General features: G+C 42.6%; 1 protein-coding gene across 16 annotated transcripts in view; it reads right to left on the bottom strand.

Moving 5' to 3' along the window:
* The window catches only part of JAKMIP3 (Janus kinase and microtubule interacting protein 3), a gene marked incomplete at its 5' end in the record, with an annotated part of 39,192 nt that extends 25,114 nt beyond the window's left edge, over positions 1–14,078 (bottom strand). For all 16 annotated transcript variants that reach the window (XM_082002496.1, XM_082002504.1, XM_082002505.1 and 13 more), the window contains 2 exons: positions 9,452–9,949; positions 13,944–14,078. In XM_082002496.1, coding sequence (XP_081858622.1) covers positions 9,452–9,949; positions 13,944–14,078 — 633 coding nt within the window. The remainder of the gene's footprint in view (positions 1–9,451; positions 9,950–13,943) is intronic.
* Between the last annotated feature and the right edge of the window lie 2,034 nt (positions 14,079–16,112).

Here is a 16,112-nt window from a genome sequence, read left to right as displayed (position 1 = left end):
TCAGACCCTAAGAGTTCGTTTAGAGTTCAGACAAGGATGGCCTGTGCCCTGCCTAATCATGAAGAGTTACTGAGCACAGCCCAAAATCATCTTCTGCGCCTGCGATGAGGCACAACACTGCCACCGAATCGCAGGCTCTTCCCAGCCGGATTGCACACATATACGTTATACATGAATATAAGGGATTAATTACACTCGCACGCCGCAGGGCTGCCAAATGTGCTTACAGATAATGATTCTGTGGAAAGAAAGAAATCATATACATCCCCTAAAATGTCTGTTGATCTGGTTTCAGTCACCATAAATGCATAAGATTTTTGGCATAAGTTTTTGAGACTTTACACATTTAATTTAAATGATCAGTTTTTAAAATGTGGCCTGCTTGAAATAACAACACTTTGCCTTGGGAGAACTGCGATTGATACTTTTATCTTTGCTAGCTTTGTTCTGTAAACCTGGAAAAAAATGACATCGTGTATTAACAGATCACTCAAAGTATTTTGTTTCCAATAACTGCAGAAACGGCCCGCCCAGGGAAAAAGCAAGTGATAGCAGCTTACACACAGCCAGCAACGGTATGGGGAAATACTTCCACTAGGTGTGTTCGGTGGAGGGCTTGGTCACAGCTTACAGCTGTGAAACAAATTCCGTGGGAGAGGACAGAGCGAGTTGGGGCACGATGTCCCTCCGTCGCACAGCGTGGAGGCTCCGTCCGGACCCAGGCCGGGCGCCCCATCGCCCCCCGCGGGGGGGAGCGCCGCGGATCCAGCTCCAGCCGCAGCCCAAGGGCTCCCCGAGGGGCCGCGCTGCCTGGAGCCGTCCTGCCCTTCAGCAGCTGAAGGAAGGAAGAACCGAGCTACAAACCCGGAGAGATCCCGCATCGTCCCCGGGGAAGAGCCAGCCTTTGGCAAAACACAGCGCAGGACAACTCATAACTACCTGTGTGGAAACTGTGTTTCAAGGTTATGAAAGATTTAGATTCTTTTAGTAAAATGGATTAAATAAAAAGTACTTTGGGTGCCATTTTATTAAAGGTGTTTTCAACAGTTTCCATTAAGGCAACAGTCTACTAACTTTGAATGAAACAAAGAGATGCCCACTGAGGTCCTTCTGCTAAACACCTAATCAGGCAGACATCTAAATGGATATAGAGATGAAAACATAACACATCATCAAATAATGATTTGTTTAAAATAAGCAGAATACTGGGTAGTTGATCCCTATTTATATGAAAACAAAGACATGGTACAACATAGGCAACACTTTAAATTAGGAGGAACAAAGAAACTGGAGAAAATGCAGAACATTTCACAGTATTTCACTAATGGCTTGTTTTCCAGAGAACACCCTAAACATAATCTTCATAAACAACACAGAAAACATCAGTATTCACAGTTCCCTTCATAGGATTAAATACACGTTCATGAAATATACATAACGGTTGGTGTTTGCAGCTCATTATTAAACAGAAACGTTGGAGAAACGGTACAAGTTGAAGGAAGCATTTCACCGAAAAATATTAAGCACATTTCTTCCTAGCATTAGTAACATTAAGAAAACATAAAGACAAAAACCAACTTGCAACTCACTGGAAGAGGCGCCGGTCCCCAGGCGCGCTCCCCACCAGGCTGTCGCACACCCCGGCCTCATCCTGCCAAGGGCGCGGGACCGGCGGGACGCCTCCTCCCCACCCCTGGGGCTGACGGCTTCAGACACCAGCAGCGCGTGCGGAAGGGCGTCAGCGCGTAGGAGCGCAGCATCCAGCCACCTGAGAGGATGCCTGCGCCGCGCTGTGGATATTCCCACTCCAGTTCTAGCAGGCTGCCTTGACTTGGGATGAATATTTATGCAGGAGCACTAATTAATAACCAGCCCGTAAGCACAGCTGATACCAATTACGCAAACATAATCCCATGCAAAGTTAAATTTGTTATTCCCTCCTTGTGCTACCCAGTGCAATCCCTAGCACGGTCTGACACGCAGCTAGTTTTAAGCCGTGTGATTCTTCTTAAATGTATTATTTCCATCACCGTTGCAAAATCAACACGTAGGTTCCCTGCTTGGGAGATTCCTCCTTGCGATGTGGCCGGGGCCTTTGCAGCTCTGCAAATTCACAGACACCACCAGGAGCACGGCCGCACCCCCCAGAAGCCCACCTGTGAAGCTACCAGCCCGTGGTGGATAAAAGCCAGCCATTCGTACGCAGCAGTTTTAAATGCAAACGAGAAGCCCCTTTCGGCCGGAGCTGTTACGACAAACGCATTCCCCGCCGGCATGGTGTCAGACCCAGCAATTAGGACACGCGAGGAGACCTGCCCCGCGCCTCGGCCCTTGCGTATCTAAGTCAGGCTGTCGTACGATGCTGCAGCACCAAATCCATCAATTCCCACCACTGTAAATGATGGGAACACAGCTGATACAATACAGGAGCAAGCTGAGATTCCTTTTTTTTTTGACCAAGGGAAATTCTCCTTATTTCAGTACAGGTGAAAACCAAAATGCAAATTGTAATCACCTCTCACGCTGTTGTAACATCTTCATTACATTGTATACTGCAATAATAAGCTGCACATTGCAAAGTAAGTGATGTATTTTTAGAAACGCAAAATGCTCCTTACAGCCACTCGTGTCACTTCCACACCTACACTGAGGCTCCCAGGAACACCCCAGCCCATTTTACTGACCCTCTTTTCTGGGGCCAGGAGCGGATGCAGCTCCCTTATTGTGGAGGGAGGAGATGAAAGCTGAGAGCGTTTCATGCTGGCGTTGCTGCCAGAGGCATTGCAACGAGCGGCAGCTCCTCAGGAGGGTAATTTCTCACTGCAGTTAAGCTATGACACAAGAGCAAACCCCCACCAGAAGAGGTGGCCCCACACCCTGCCTCTCCCTCCCCAGTCCTATGCCAGTGCTAGGGCATTTGGTGGGAGAAGTTGGCTCATCGTATCGATCCATGGGAAAGCTTCTTTCTCACTTTCATGGTTAATTTTCTGCCAAGGCAGCGCACTGGACTGGCTCACTGTGCATCCATGGCCCAGTGCAGAAGAGGTGGGGTGGGCACGATGCTGGGGGGAGCACGGCTGGGGGCTTTGGTAGCCTTGTCTGCTCAGCTTGGCTCAGCTGTAAGGTGCAAATGCACTCTCTAGTCTCTGAATTTCCTGAATCTCGCAGGTTACATGGGTTTTTGAGAGTCATCATTAGATGACATTAGAAAAAAACTGTGGCTATCCCATTGCTTCTTCTGAAGCAATTAAGCAATGCTTACACACTGGCAGCCACAGCTGTGCCCTGAAGCTGCCGGGCATAGCCCTAGCACCACTGCTCCGCGGGACGGCAGTGGCTGCGGTCCATCAGCCGTGCAGTGGTACCTCCCAGGACCACCCAGGAAACCTCTCCTCTCACATCGTCTTCCAGAATTAATCCTCATAAAAAGGTGATCACTGTCAGCAGTGCACGGCCATTGTTCCAGTAACCTTGCCAAATCGTCAGACGTGAGAGGGGAGGGTATGTCACCTGTTTTCAGTTAAACAAGGACATGTGCAATATGCGTTACCAAAAATTTCATTCCGCGATATGACTCTGCTACAACTTTGGCCAAAACCCTATTCTATTCCAGAGTGATTACATCCCAGTTATACTTAACCAAACAGAAGATATTTGTAACACGCCCAGTAAATGTAACATGCCCGTTTCCAGACAGCTAACATGCTACAGCAGCCGTTACACACAGTCACATACTACCTGGGACCTGGTGACACGGCAAACCGCTCCTCTAGCAGAGCGGCCCGTGGCGCGGGGCCGATGGCACGGCTCCCCCGGAATCCCACCGGCTCCCGACGCTTCCCCGGGAACGGGCTCTTGGAGCTGAGCGCTGCGGCTGCCTCGCCGGCAGCTTCACCAGCTGAAACAACTGACACTGCTGGGCAAGATTAGGACACTTACTGCCATCCTGCAAATCATCGTAATACCACTGAAATCACCGTAATGACGTTGAGAGAGATGCAGTGTTAAGCTGTTAAGCATAGAAAGGTTAAGTGCTGCGGGTGAAGTCGTCATTTGCTGCTCCACTCAGGCTATACATAACCAAAAAATTTCCTTTGCTAGGTGACTAAAGGCTTTTGTTTCTGAACACTGGTTCCTTCTGGAGTGTGAGGTGTGAACTGCAGTACACAGAATTGGTAGGGTTATATATAAAGCTACTCATATCAAATTGACACTTCCGGATTTATATTAAGATGTATTGAAAAAATTACTAATCAGAAGAGATTTTTCAATGAATAATAACTTGCACAGTTTGTAACAAAAATTCTAGCAGAATTAAATGTAATTCTATATTTGAAGAATAAAGTACATTGGATGGGAGAAATAATCGTGCATAAAGAAACATTCAAGGATTTTTCCCACACTTGTCCTATTTTTCATTCCCCTCTTTTGCTCTATCTTCAAACATACATCACACTTTTCTCACGCTCAGGACAGTGCAGCTATTCCGTGCCCCTGGTAAATACCATCAGATGAAGTGTGTGGTGTCTCAGACCTACGCTGCTGAAAGCAGAAACCTCACACCCACTGCCAACAGTTTCAAAGCGCTGCCAGACGTACAGGAGCCCCAAGCCCTGCATCAGGTGTGTTGTAGCACAACAACAATGCGGTTACAGCACAGAAGAGAGCAGACTTCTTGTTTAGGACGGCAGAGAAAAATGTAAGACACAAAAGGAATAACCCAGAACTAGGAGGTTTATTGGTCCTCCAAAATGTAAGAGTAATGTATAGTTATTAGTATACAACAAAATCCTTCAGTAGTCCAGGTTCAGTTGGAATAAATACTGTTGTAAATAGTGAAAAAAATCCACATTTGCAAGAAGGAATTATTCACTTGGAATAATTTGTCTACCTTTCGGTATAGGATGACTGATGAGACACCTTTATAATACCGAATATGGTAATTTTTCACAACATAAGGGAATAAAAAGGAGATGATAAAGAGTAAATCAATGACAAATAAAATTTATTTTTAAAAAGTCATCTTCCTACACTTTTCATCTGATACTGTCCTTTAAATGAGACATCTTCGCTAATTTACCACTGCCTAACAGAGAAATCTCAGGGAAGTGCCTGTAAACACAGAAGTTCAGAGTGATACTGAAAAGATTTATCTCCTCTTTGTCTGGGGTGCTGCATTACCATAAGGAAGCTATGCAAGTCTCAACGTACAATGGTCTTACATGAGGTATTTGAGCAGATTATTAAACCTTTTGGTAGTCATCATCAACTAAAGTTTATCTTAAATTGAAAATAAACACTTTCCAGTCTCTAACAAATCTCACTTCTTCAGTTTTTCTGATTTCTGTTTTAGTCCCCTTATAAACAAGACAGGAGGAAGGGAGGCTGCAGTGGCCATTGTTCTTCAGCGCTTCTCCTTCCTGACCAACCTACATTTAAGTAAAAATTAAACGCTCTTTGCCACATCGAATTTTAGTCTCCATTAAGCAAAATCTGAGGCCAGTTAATCTCAGGGAATCCTCCTGACTGAAGAGCTGCTTTCCCTGGACGTGCACTCACTAACACAGGGTGTACTGTTATCAGTGGGAGACCATACGAATGTAATTAGATACATTCGTGTAGTATTTTAAGCTGTTTCAAAATGCACGAAATTTTAAAAAAGTTTACTAAAATTAGAAATTCTTTAGAAAGGAGGTTGTTGCTATACTTACTTGTTACCATCTGCAAGGGACTCTCATGTAAGCTTCTGAGCCAGGGATAGCTTAACTGGGTGAGTTATACTTCTCTGGAGAGTGTCACACTCAGACTTTACAGACACAAACAGCACAAGCCATATGTGCAAACAGAAAACACGAGGCCAGAATAATTTGAACATACACGTTATTTCCTTTCCTGCGCCCTTCACAAGACTGAAAGACGCTCAGCCCTGCTGTATGGGATTAGTCCAAAGCCATCGGCACCAACGAGTAACAGTTACCCTGGCACCTGAAAAATAACTAAAATAAATAGCTAGAATTTTTATTTGGTAAATACTAAGCGGGAACTGATTCTAAAGAGAGATTACACCTTGTTACCGGTTACAATCTGCAAGCCTCTGCATGCCTGTTAGTGCAAAATTACAAAATTACCATCTGCAAATATTGTCCCTCTACTGTAACAGCCTGTTTTCTGTGTGTGTAGGGTCTGCTGAAAACACGTGCTGGCAGAAGACTGCAAGCTGGGGAGGAGCCAGCTTGCAGGTGCATTTGGAAGTCTCCTTTTCACAACAATTACATTTTGCATTGTGTTTTGCTGCTGAAGATGAGTACAGTGCACAGGCAGGCACAGCTGGTTTGACAGGCTGCAGCGCAGCTGTGCCTTTGCTAGGATCTCTTCTGGAAGGGGGCAAAACTGCAGGGAAAATGCGTTTTTGAATGTAATTCAAAAAATGAAAAATGCAAAATTAAATGCAGCCTTAGAAACCTGTCAAGGACAAAGTTCATTTGCTGGCACTGGGTTTGGCTTGATGTGACAATTTAGCTTCATTCAAAGTTGTAGTAAGTCAACAAAACGGAAAGGTTCATAGTAAAGCTGGTTAATTTGAAAGCCTGAGCATATATACCTTGCATCTCCCTTGGCAAAATCTGACAAAAGAGGATGATGCTGAAGACCAAAATAAACTCCAATTTTCTCGAAGTAAATTTGATGTCTGTACAGTTCCTTTTTGCATAATGCTGTATCTTCCTACCACATCTGTTACTTTAAAAGCCACCTAACATTTTTCCAAAAGTCTGAAGTGAGACATCAACAAATGTATACCTGTCTGTCCAATAAAGAAAAAAAACTAGTTTTAATTTGAAAGGCGAATAATGGATTAGTACTAACTCACCTTTTTGAAACAACCTTTGACTATGTCAGTGTTTTCCATAAGCTAAGCCTGCATAGATATACTTGACTTGGAAATTAAAATCTGTACCTATCAGAGATAAATAACTTCAAAACGTTACTTTATGTTAAAGGGCTTCACATCATTCCAAAGCTAAACATGAATGAGTACAGCTTGTCTTTCTCTTTTCTGACTAAACAAAAAAAGCAGTATTTTTCTAGGGGTGAAATTATAATTTGCTTGAAAGTTACCTCCCCCCTTGATTAAAATGACTAGCTAATGCCTTGTACATGAATCACAGAGCTTTTAAAATCCTGATGTGAATCTATTAACAATTCAGGGCTGGATGTCTGCCATAGCCGTTACGTGAAGGTGCAGTCCCCAGTGGTGCAAAGCTAACACACAGGTCCACGCAGAGCTGCAGGGACCCAAGCTGGTGTCTTCAGCATCGTTCTGCTGGATGGATGGAACCGCTCACGTTGGGCCATTCTGTGTTTCTCTCTATCTCACTGCAACCTCAACAAGGCTCAATGAACACATTTTATTTATGGCCTCTATCTTAAAAGGGAAAAAAGCACTGGTTTTCAGTAATAGTTTAAGTGTTTTGAGAATAGCCTCATTTTCACAGAGAGGAGAGCATTTATCATACAACATGGCACCAGCCTTTCCCCCCGAAACAGCAGGGCCCTCCCCTACAAGATGCCAGGAGCCAAGAGCTCCCACTGAAATCAATTATGGTCGAGTCAATGGAGCTGAGAGTACTTAAAGCCGTTCAGGAAGCACTCAGGGCTTGGTAAAATGATGGCATCATGTAGTTTAATTAGTACAGTTAGATAATCTGATTCTTTCAAGCAGGAATTAAAAAAAAGTTTGATTTTCAAAGGCAATTTAGAAAACATAACATCAAATCACTCTATTCCTTATAACTAAGAACATATTTATTTTATAGCTTCTACATCAGAGGCCATTAATGTGGACTTTCATGTAGCGCAGCAAGTTTATTTAGGATGTACATTAGCCATCCTTTCATTCTGATGTATTAAATCAATGCATCTAGTAATGTATGTTTAGAGAAGAAAGTACTTACACCGCAGGATATTTGAACAGTATCAATAGATCAGTTGGTTATAAATTATTTTAATATTCTCTTCATAAAAATAAAATAATCCATGAGGGAAAAAAAACCCCATAACAACCTAAAGTCTGAGAGAATGGGTGGCTAAATAAAGGGTACGTCATGCTCCACTGAGTAACGGAGCAGCGCATGGTGTGTCAGTCAGTGCCAGTCGCTTTGGTTCATTAGGACACAGCCGATGCTGTACCAACCCCGTGGTGAGTGGGTTCTGCAGGGTGTTTGCTGAAGCATGGCTATGCTGCCATGCTTTAACTTGGGGACAGCCTGCAAGCTGATTGTGAATTTTAATTTTTTTTTTAGGATTTGGATAATAGTCAAGGGATAATGGCTTAGAAGAGAGAAGGATGAGTTTATACTGAGACACTGAATGCTAGAAAAAAGCATGGCAAACACAAACATATAGTAACTTCAAATAAATACCAAGACAAAACCCAAAATGTGCATCAGGAGAGTATGGGTGTTACATTTGCTCCCCGGTCTGTGGGAGCGGCAGCAACAGATAAGGGATACGCAAATCATCTGTGCACTTACAAGACTGTCAGAATCATAAGGCAAGTGTCTGAGATGGCAGGGGAGAAGAAATAATCCCGAAACCCAGAAAGAGGCGGTGGACTGCCAGACTCTCATGCAAAGACTTCCCTCTTGGAAAGAGTTCCCTCCCTCCCCTTTTCCAAGCAACATGATCCATTTTAACCTCTCCAGCAAGTTTCCAAACACGCTGGAGGAATACTCCAAAGCCATAAGCATGTAGCTATTGCCTTTGAGACTAAAACTGGTTTGATTAGGTGACTGAGGGCTGATCAGCACACACAAGGACCCAGCGAGGATCAGATGAGCAATGACGGGTAAGGAACCCCAGTAACCTACTGAGGTCGGGAGCCTGCTGAGCTGCTGCTCACGGGGCCACCAAAGGAGAAGCACCAGCGCCTGTCCTGGGGGAAAGCCACCAAGGTGAGTCACAGAGAGGAACCCCTTCCTGAACACCTTCCGGAGTGAAGGGGGTCATTGCCTACAAGGTATAGGACTCACTACGGGATGCAGAAGAAAGAGCACTACAGGATGTTTACCAGAACTAGCAAAGGCAGGGAAAGGGAGGGACCAAGGTGGATCAGCAAGGAAGAAATGGTGGGAAAATAGAGGCATGGTCCAAGAAACATAACTGTTTCATAGAATTCCCCAAACCAGCTAATAACCCAAGGTCTCTTCCTGATATCTGAAATGTGAACGATATTAATGGCACTGAAACGGATTAAAAAGTTCCTTACAAAATGTCCTAACAGTTTTTAAAAAACATTTTGATATCTCTACTAGTAAAACACATTTGAAGCAACCTCCAGAAGTTTGAATGTCCATCCTTACCCATTCATCTGAGTCCAGCACTGAACTTTCATTTACTTACTATCAATAACATAAGCGTTAGTGAAAACATAGATGCAGATAGCAACACGTACCAGTCTACGAATTTCTCTCTCACACTCCCTCTTAATTCTGCTGATTTCCTCTTGATGCAGGTGATACACACTCCTTATCTCTGCTGCTTTAATTTTGTCAGCCTGGATGACCATAGTTAAAGCCTCTTCCACTTGTTTCTTAGCCCCCTTCAGCTCTGAAATTTCTTGTTGCATTTTTATTTTCTCAACTTCAAACCCCTTCTTGGCCTCCTCCTTCGCCTCCGTGAGCAGCACTGTTTTCACCTTGTCAGGAGCCCCATCACGTACAGCATTGAGAAGGGTCTGTAGTCTCTGGATTTCATTATCTTTAATTTTTATTACTCTAAGTAGTTCAGCTTCGTGCTGTCTCAAAAGTGCTTCTCGAACAGCTTGGAGCTCCTTCATTTTCTCTTCATGAAGTTTGACTTTGAGTTCTGTTACCACCACTGTACTTTTATGCTGTTCGTGCTCTTTGATCTGCTTAACTTCCTGATTTTTCTCTCTTTCCAACTTACTGACCTACAAGTAAAATCAAAAAAGTACAGTATTTTCAATCAACAAAATTATTAATACACATTATTATATTATCTAAAAATGGTACAGACCACTTTACAATATTAGATCTTAGTGTTGTATCTCTGTGCTTCAGAGTGAAAGCCCAGCCTGGTGAGTTAGCATTATCACATGCAGACCTACACATTTGGCATTTTGTTCATTCTTTATGATCCAATACTTTATTACATATTAAAGATCCCTTTTTTAAGGAGATTCCAGGTAAAACTAGGGTCACTGAGCTCTGCCACACAGCCTTCATGCTATAGACTTACAAAAGGCAGATTTCCTCTCTTGATGCATTTTGCATGAAGAAAATACACATTACAAACCCCTGTAAAACATTTTCACAGGGATAAGTGTTTTTAGAATTTGACAAATACTTTCAATGCACTGTCACAGCTGTCATTAAGACTTGAGGTTCGGCAGGTACCTGTGGGGATCTTTAGTAACGCAGCTGATCTAGCAACACAGTCAGGAGGACTTGGGGTTATAGAAGTGATTCTAAATCTACTAAATCTACTAGAAGTACTCCAGGCACAACTCTGTCTCAGCCCTGACAGATCCATCCTCTCTCCAGAAGCGCTAGTGAGCGTTCATCTCGTCAATGATACAGCCACTGCAGCTCCACATAATCGAAACGAACAGAGGCAATGCCTAAAACCCTTAACATACAACCTGTCCTCTGGGTGGCTATGAACCACTGCATTGAGTTAGGCACGAACGTAGAGCTTACTGCCTATAATTCTGTCCGTTGCACTAGGGACTACACATCCCTGCTTGGGAGGTTACCCGTCTGCATGCACACCAGAAAAGCCAGCAGAGTTGGCAGGCGATCAACAGTAATTTTCTGGGGTACAACTGAGAATCCTATGTCTGAGGGGAAAATATGACCCACCTCAGCTTTTTATTGAAGTAGTTGCTGCATAACAGGTATTGCACTAGAAAGTATTCCCAGCATGTGTTTGCAGTAGCATTTGCTGTGTTTGCATAGCTGGCCCTCTCCTCTGGGCAGGTTTATTCAAAGGCAGGGAGTGCATGTCTGTTTGCACTGCCTTTTCTGCCTTATAATGTTTATTGGAACAGATTGTGCCCGTATCTAAATGCTAAAATTAAGAAGTGGATATTCACTACATTGTAATTAATTACTGAAATGTTTATTGGGAAAAAATGTTCAGGTCAGTTCTGTTTAGTAAAGATGCATTCTTCTTCCTCAGTTGACACAGTAAGGTTTCCTTGCTAAGAATATGCCTAAGCCTGCCTCACAAATGAGAACACTGCAGAACCAAACCACGCAGGTGTAAAGAAAAAACTGTGACATTACAGAGGACTGTGAGAATTCTTCTAAGGAAAAAGTAATTTGTGAAAATAAGAGAAAGAACTCTTGAGAAATTTGTTTTCTTTCACTGGAAATAAGCATAAATAGAAATACCTATATATTTAGAAAAAGAGAAACAAAAACGTATCATTGTCATTTTGCAAATTATTGATATTGAGGATGAATGTCTAAACACCAATGCTGATTTTAGCATCATACTCTATTTTTAGAATGAAATAATAAGCCCTTGCAATCTTATGGACTCTTTAATTTTCCCAATTCCGTGCCCTAAAAAGCATGAGTTAACACAATATAAGTAAGTAACATAAATGTATGCGAGAAGCAAAAAACCCAAGTGAACGAGCCACCAATATGCGAACACTAAAGGAAGTGTAGGCTTGGAAACTAGGCTAAAGTGTGTGTAATAGGTGCTAGAAACAGACTAATATTTAAGATAATGCACATTTAGGAATTAGCCAGTGTCTTGTGGGGTAAGTTTGAGTCCTTACTTTATTCTTCAGCTTGATATCTGCAGAAGCTCTCACACAACTCCCCAAAAGAATGCCTGAGAAACCAGATGCTAAGCCATCATTTTGGCACACACAGGCACACAGAACCAAACCATGCTGTGTGCACATGCAGATGCAAGACATAAGAAGCCCTATGCAAGCTATTGTGAAGCCCCAAGCAACTGCATTTTATCAGATGCTTTTCCAGCAATGAATTATGCATTAAAAATAACTAACTGAATCCGACCACAGAAGGGTCAAATGATGTTTCAATTTAAAACCATACTGTAAACTCAAAAGAAGCCATGATGAGAAGTGTTGTATCAAAAGGACAGAGGAGGACAGGGGGAAGGAAAACAGGGTCCTCAGTCTTAAAACAGCAAATGCTGCTTCACAGCAAAAGGATTAATAGATGTTCTATTTAAATATATACATACACTGTTATAGGAGTCACTTCCTAGTTCAAACAGAATCCATTGTATAGCATTAGTAAAAAGCCTCAGGCTGCAAGCTGTGAACCGTCACCTAGATACTGATAAACTTATACTGAGCTCTTAGTTACATGAGGGAAGACCCCCAAACCGGTGTAAATTAGAGAGATGATAGCCACATCCACCTGTAGAAGTTGCCTCCTCGTGAAAAGAAAAAGAACGGCCTGCCTGGAGACAGTGAAAGGATTCAATGAGGAACAAGGAGACCCCAGACCCAAATGTTGCTGTTGGACCAAACCGTCTCACGAGGGGAGGGGAACTTAGATTGTAAGGGTGTAATTGCCCAGAAATTCTTTTGTGCAGGATCCCTCTCCAGAGGCACCCAGCTTGAGCTGTTCTTCACCACTGTACCACTCAATAAATTCATCTGGCGTATGTCATGTTGGAGATCCTGCTTTGGGAAACCTCAGGTTGAGCCTCAGGGAAGAGGAAGCGCCCAAGAGCGAGTGACTCTGAGTGTGTGCGTGTGAGGAGTCGAAAGGTGCACCATCGACTTGCTGGAGCCGCCTGCTGTGGAGGGACTCTTGGTCCTAGCAGTTAAAGTCTCAGGTGGTGCATGTGCAACTCCTTGACTGGTGTGTGAATGCTCGGGCAGCGGCTTCTCCCTTAACATACATCCCCATAGAAGCTTCCTTAAAAATCAGATTCATAGTCTACAATGCCTAATAATGATGCAAATGAATGGAAAAATGCAGACTATCATACTGTCCCTGCATGTTAAGGCATGTCTCTACTAGCATTCTGGAACCAAAAAACCCCAAAGTTTATCACTGAAACTAATTTGTGAGATTAGGGAAAAGCAAATTAATTTTTCATGCCCTCACTGAGAAGTGGTCTGAAGGCTATGGCTGAAAGCTCTTAAAGCTGAGGCTCAAGCTGCATCGCCTGCAGCTCTTTCAAAGGCTCAGCATGAAACTGTGGCTCCTTAAACTTCAGCAGAGGGGCAGGCAGAGCTGAGGCATATTACTGTACATCTGAAAGTTGTATGCAGCCAGTTTGAAGGATTTTGAGCATAAAATCCAAATGAAAATAGTGTAAACGTGAAAGAGCAGAATCAGCAAAGAGAATTTCTGAACAACACAAAATTGCATTCAAAACCTTCAATGTAGCCATCCTTGTAAATAGGTAAGTATTTACTAGAAAAAGTTCTAGCGAGAGAAACAAAAGACATGGACAGCTTTCAGCCCACCACTACGATTATAGCATCTGTTTTGAGCAGATATTTGTTTTTCCAGATCTTTTGCTGGCATTTAGCCATGTGATTTTTCAACTTCATTTCTTCCTGGATGGCAGGAGCAAGCGTGCTGCCCACAGCCGAGTCCTGCCAGCCCCGGGACTGGCCATCCTCACTGTTCAGCTTTCGCACTGAGAGCCATACTGCTGAAGCACCCTCACTTGCAGAGATGTGGAATTTTTGTCCCATATACATGTTTTAAATACAAGGAGAAAATTTAAAAGTCTGCAATAAAGGGATTGCCTCATTTTCCCACAGAAGGTTAGCTCCAGGTACACGCACGCTGATTTAATGTTGAAGTTGTGTACAAGTAAGTCAGCTACAAGTGGCACAAAGAGTGGTTAGCAGTCAGAAAAAACAGACTATCTTTATTTTAATTAATGGGGGTAGGAAAGGAAAAGATGCACACCTTACTCTTTTCTTGCTGGAGCTCTATCTGGATGTCAGTGAGCTTGGCCCTGAGCTCTTCATTGGCAGCCTGCAAGGCGGCCAAGGCATCCGGCTTCTCCCCCCTAGCTCGGCTGCTGGCGCCCTTCTTGGACATGGTGAGGCTGCGCGGCAAGGAGGGGAGTTCTGCCCGGAGGCCCTTGTCCCAGCGCTCGCTCGGGGCTTCTTGTCCTTGCCTCCGTCCCACTACATTTTCTTACTTGCCTGGAAGGAGGGAAATCACATAACCACTGTCAGAGCGCTGGAGCCCAGCAGGTGACACAATACCCACCAAGAGCATGGTGAGACACAAGACATTTCTAGAAAGCATGAGGTACATGTCAGCTAGCTAAAGCGTGTCTTCCCTGGATTAAGTAAGGGCTGGACAGAGCTCAGGTGTAATAACATTTTGGTTTGCACCTGTCTAGAGCAAGACATTTAAATCTTGCACTTCATTTGTACTGGAATTCAGGCAGTGCAGAGGATGGGGATGTGCGGGAGGCACATCCAAGCACCATCCCCTGGCACCGTCATGGCTTGGAAACAGCAAAAGCTGTGAAAACTAGTACAGGCAGAATACTTCTGTGTTCTTTAAAAAGAAGTCTTAAGAAACTTTGTTTCCCACAAATACTTCTCAGAAATTCATGGTGAAAATAATAAAAGTAATAAAAATAGTAAAAAGTTACAGAGGCAAGCAGAGATTATGTAAAAGCAAGAGAAGCTTTCCATGAAGAAGTGTGTGGTGTATCACCAAAACAGCATTAAGATCTATCTAGGCTTATCTAATTCTGGTAACAATGTAGGACTTTTATTCACACTAAGAGGTTTTGAGTTAAATCTAAGCAAACAAAACTGAGACAAGAAAATTCATTCTATTAAACAGTGGAGAACCAAGCAAAAATGGGCCCAACTTCACAGAATTCACATGTTAATATAGTTTTCACTCTATGCCAACCCATTAATACCAATACATTCATAGACTATATAATATACACAATTTATAATGATAACTTCAGGTTCATCAATAAAATAGATACTATAATATTAAGTACAGTAGTAAAAGCTATATGCCTTTGTTGATTTTTATTTTAAAACTCTCCAACAGAGACTTTGCCCTTGAATAAACAGCAGCGTTCTGGAATGGGTAAGCATAATTAAAGTCTGTAGAGTTCGTTCCAAAGTTAAAACATCATATTATCAATGAAACTCAAAGGACCTTTTTAATCAATACTATTAAAGAAAGAAGATAAGTGTTATCAAAAACTCATATCCTTGCAAGAAAACCATATTCTATCTTAGTATGACTGTCAGGCGTAGGTAGCCTAAGAGCAAGACACAAACTCATACCAAAGAATTTGCCATCTGAGACAAAGGCAGATAAAGGTAGGGAAAAACATGATACTTTTTATCTGTTAATGCAATTTTTATGCTGCATCCATCCTATGGTTCAGAAAAGTCTATCAGAGTTCTATGTAAAAATAATTAATTAACCTATTCATCAAATCAAGTGAAATCCCTGTGATCTGTGAGTTGTCTGCACAGAGGTGGACTTGACTGACGGTATCACAGTTTGTCCTTACTTAATTTGATTAATTTCTTATAGCTGGTGATGCAGACAGACAGTCTATTAATATTATGCACTTGATCACTTTGTGCTGAACAAATCAGTAGGTTGCTGTCAATTCTTCTTCTGATCAGTATTTAACTCAGTGCTCATCAATAGCATCAGCAGATTTAATTTAACAGAAACCTGAGGATAGCAAGAAATTCTGTGCAAAACACTGTCCTGGAGGCTTTGTCTAGCTCTGGAGCAGTGGAACATAGGTACTGTGTGCTCCATACGAAAATACGGATGTTTCCTCAATGTTTCTTTCACACTTCGTATACTTCCTGAAGGATCTTCTCTTATAACAACATTACTTTGTAAAAGCACTATGGAAAAAGAATCCCCACACTACCACACAAGCTCCTTGGTAATTATCCCATGCAATTTTTCAATCTGTGGATATAGACTATGGCTGTGAAAACTCAGTTCATTCCTGTTTAAAAGATAAACAGCAGCACACACAAAGAAACAGTTGCCTCTGCTTCTCTAGACAAAGCTGATTCCACTATCAAAGTTTATTTTAAAATTGTCAGTGAAAAAAAATTA

The sequence above is a fragment of the Phaethon aethereus genome (assembly GCF_964289735.1).
Source record: "Phaethon aethereus genome assembly, chromosome: 7".
In the NCBI taxonomy this organism is placed as follows: domain Eukaryota; kingdom Metazoa; phylum Chordata; class Aves; order Phaethontiformes; family Phaethontidae; genus Phaethon; species Phaethon aethereus.
Note: the sequence above shows the minus strand (reverse complement) of the source record. Positions and strands in the feature narration are given on the sequence as shown.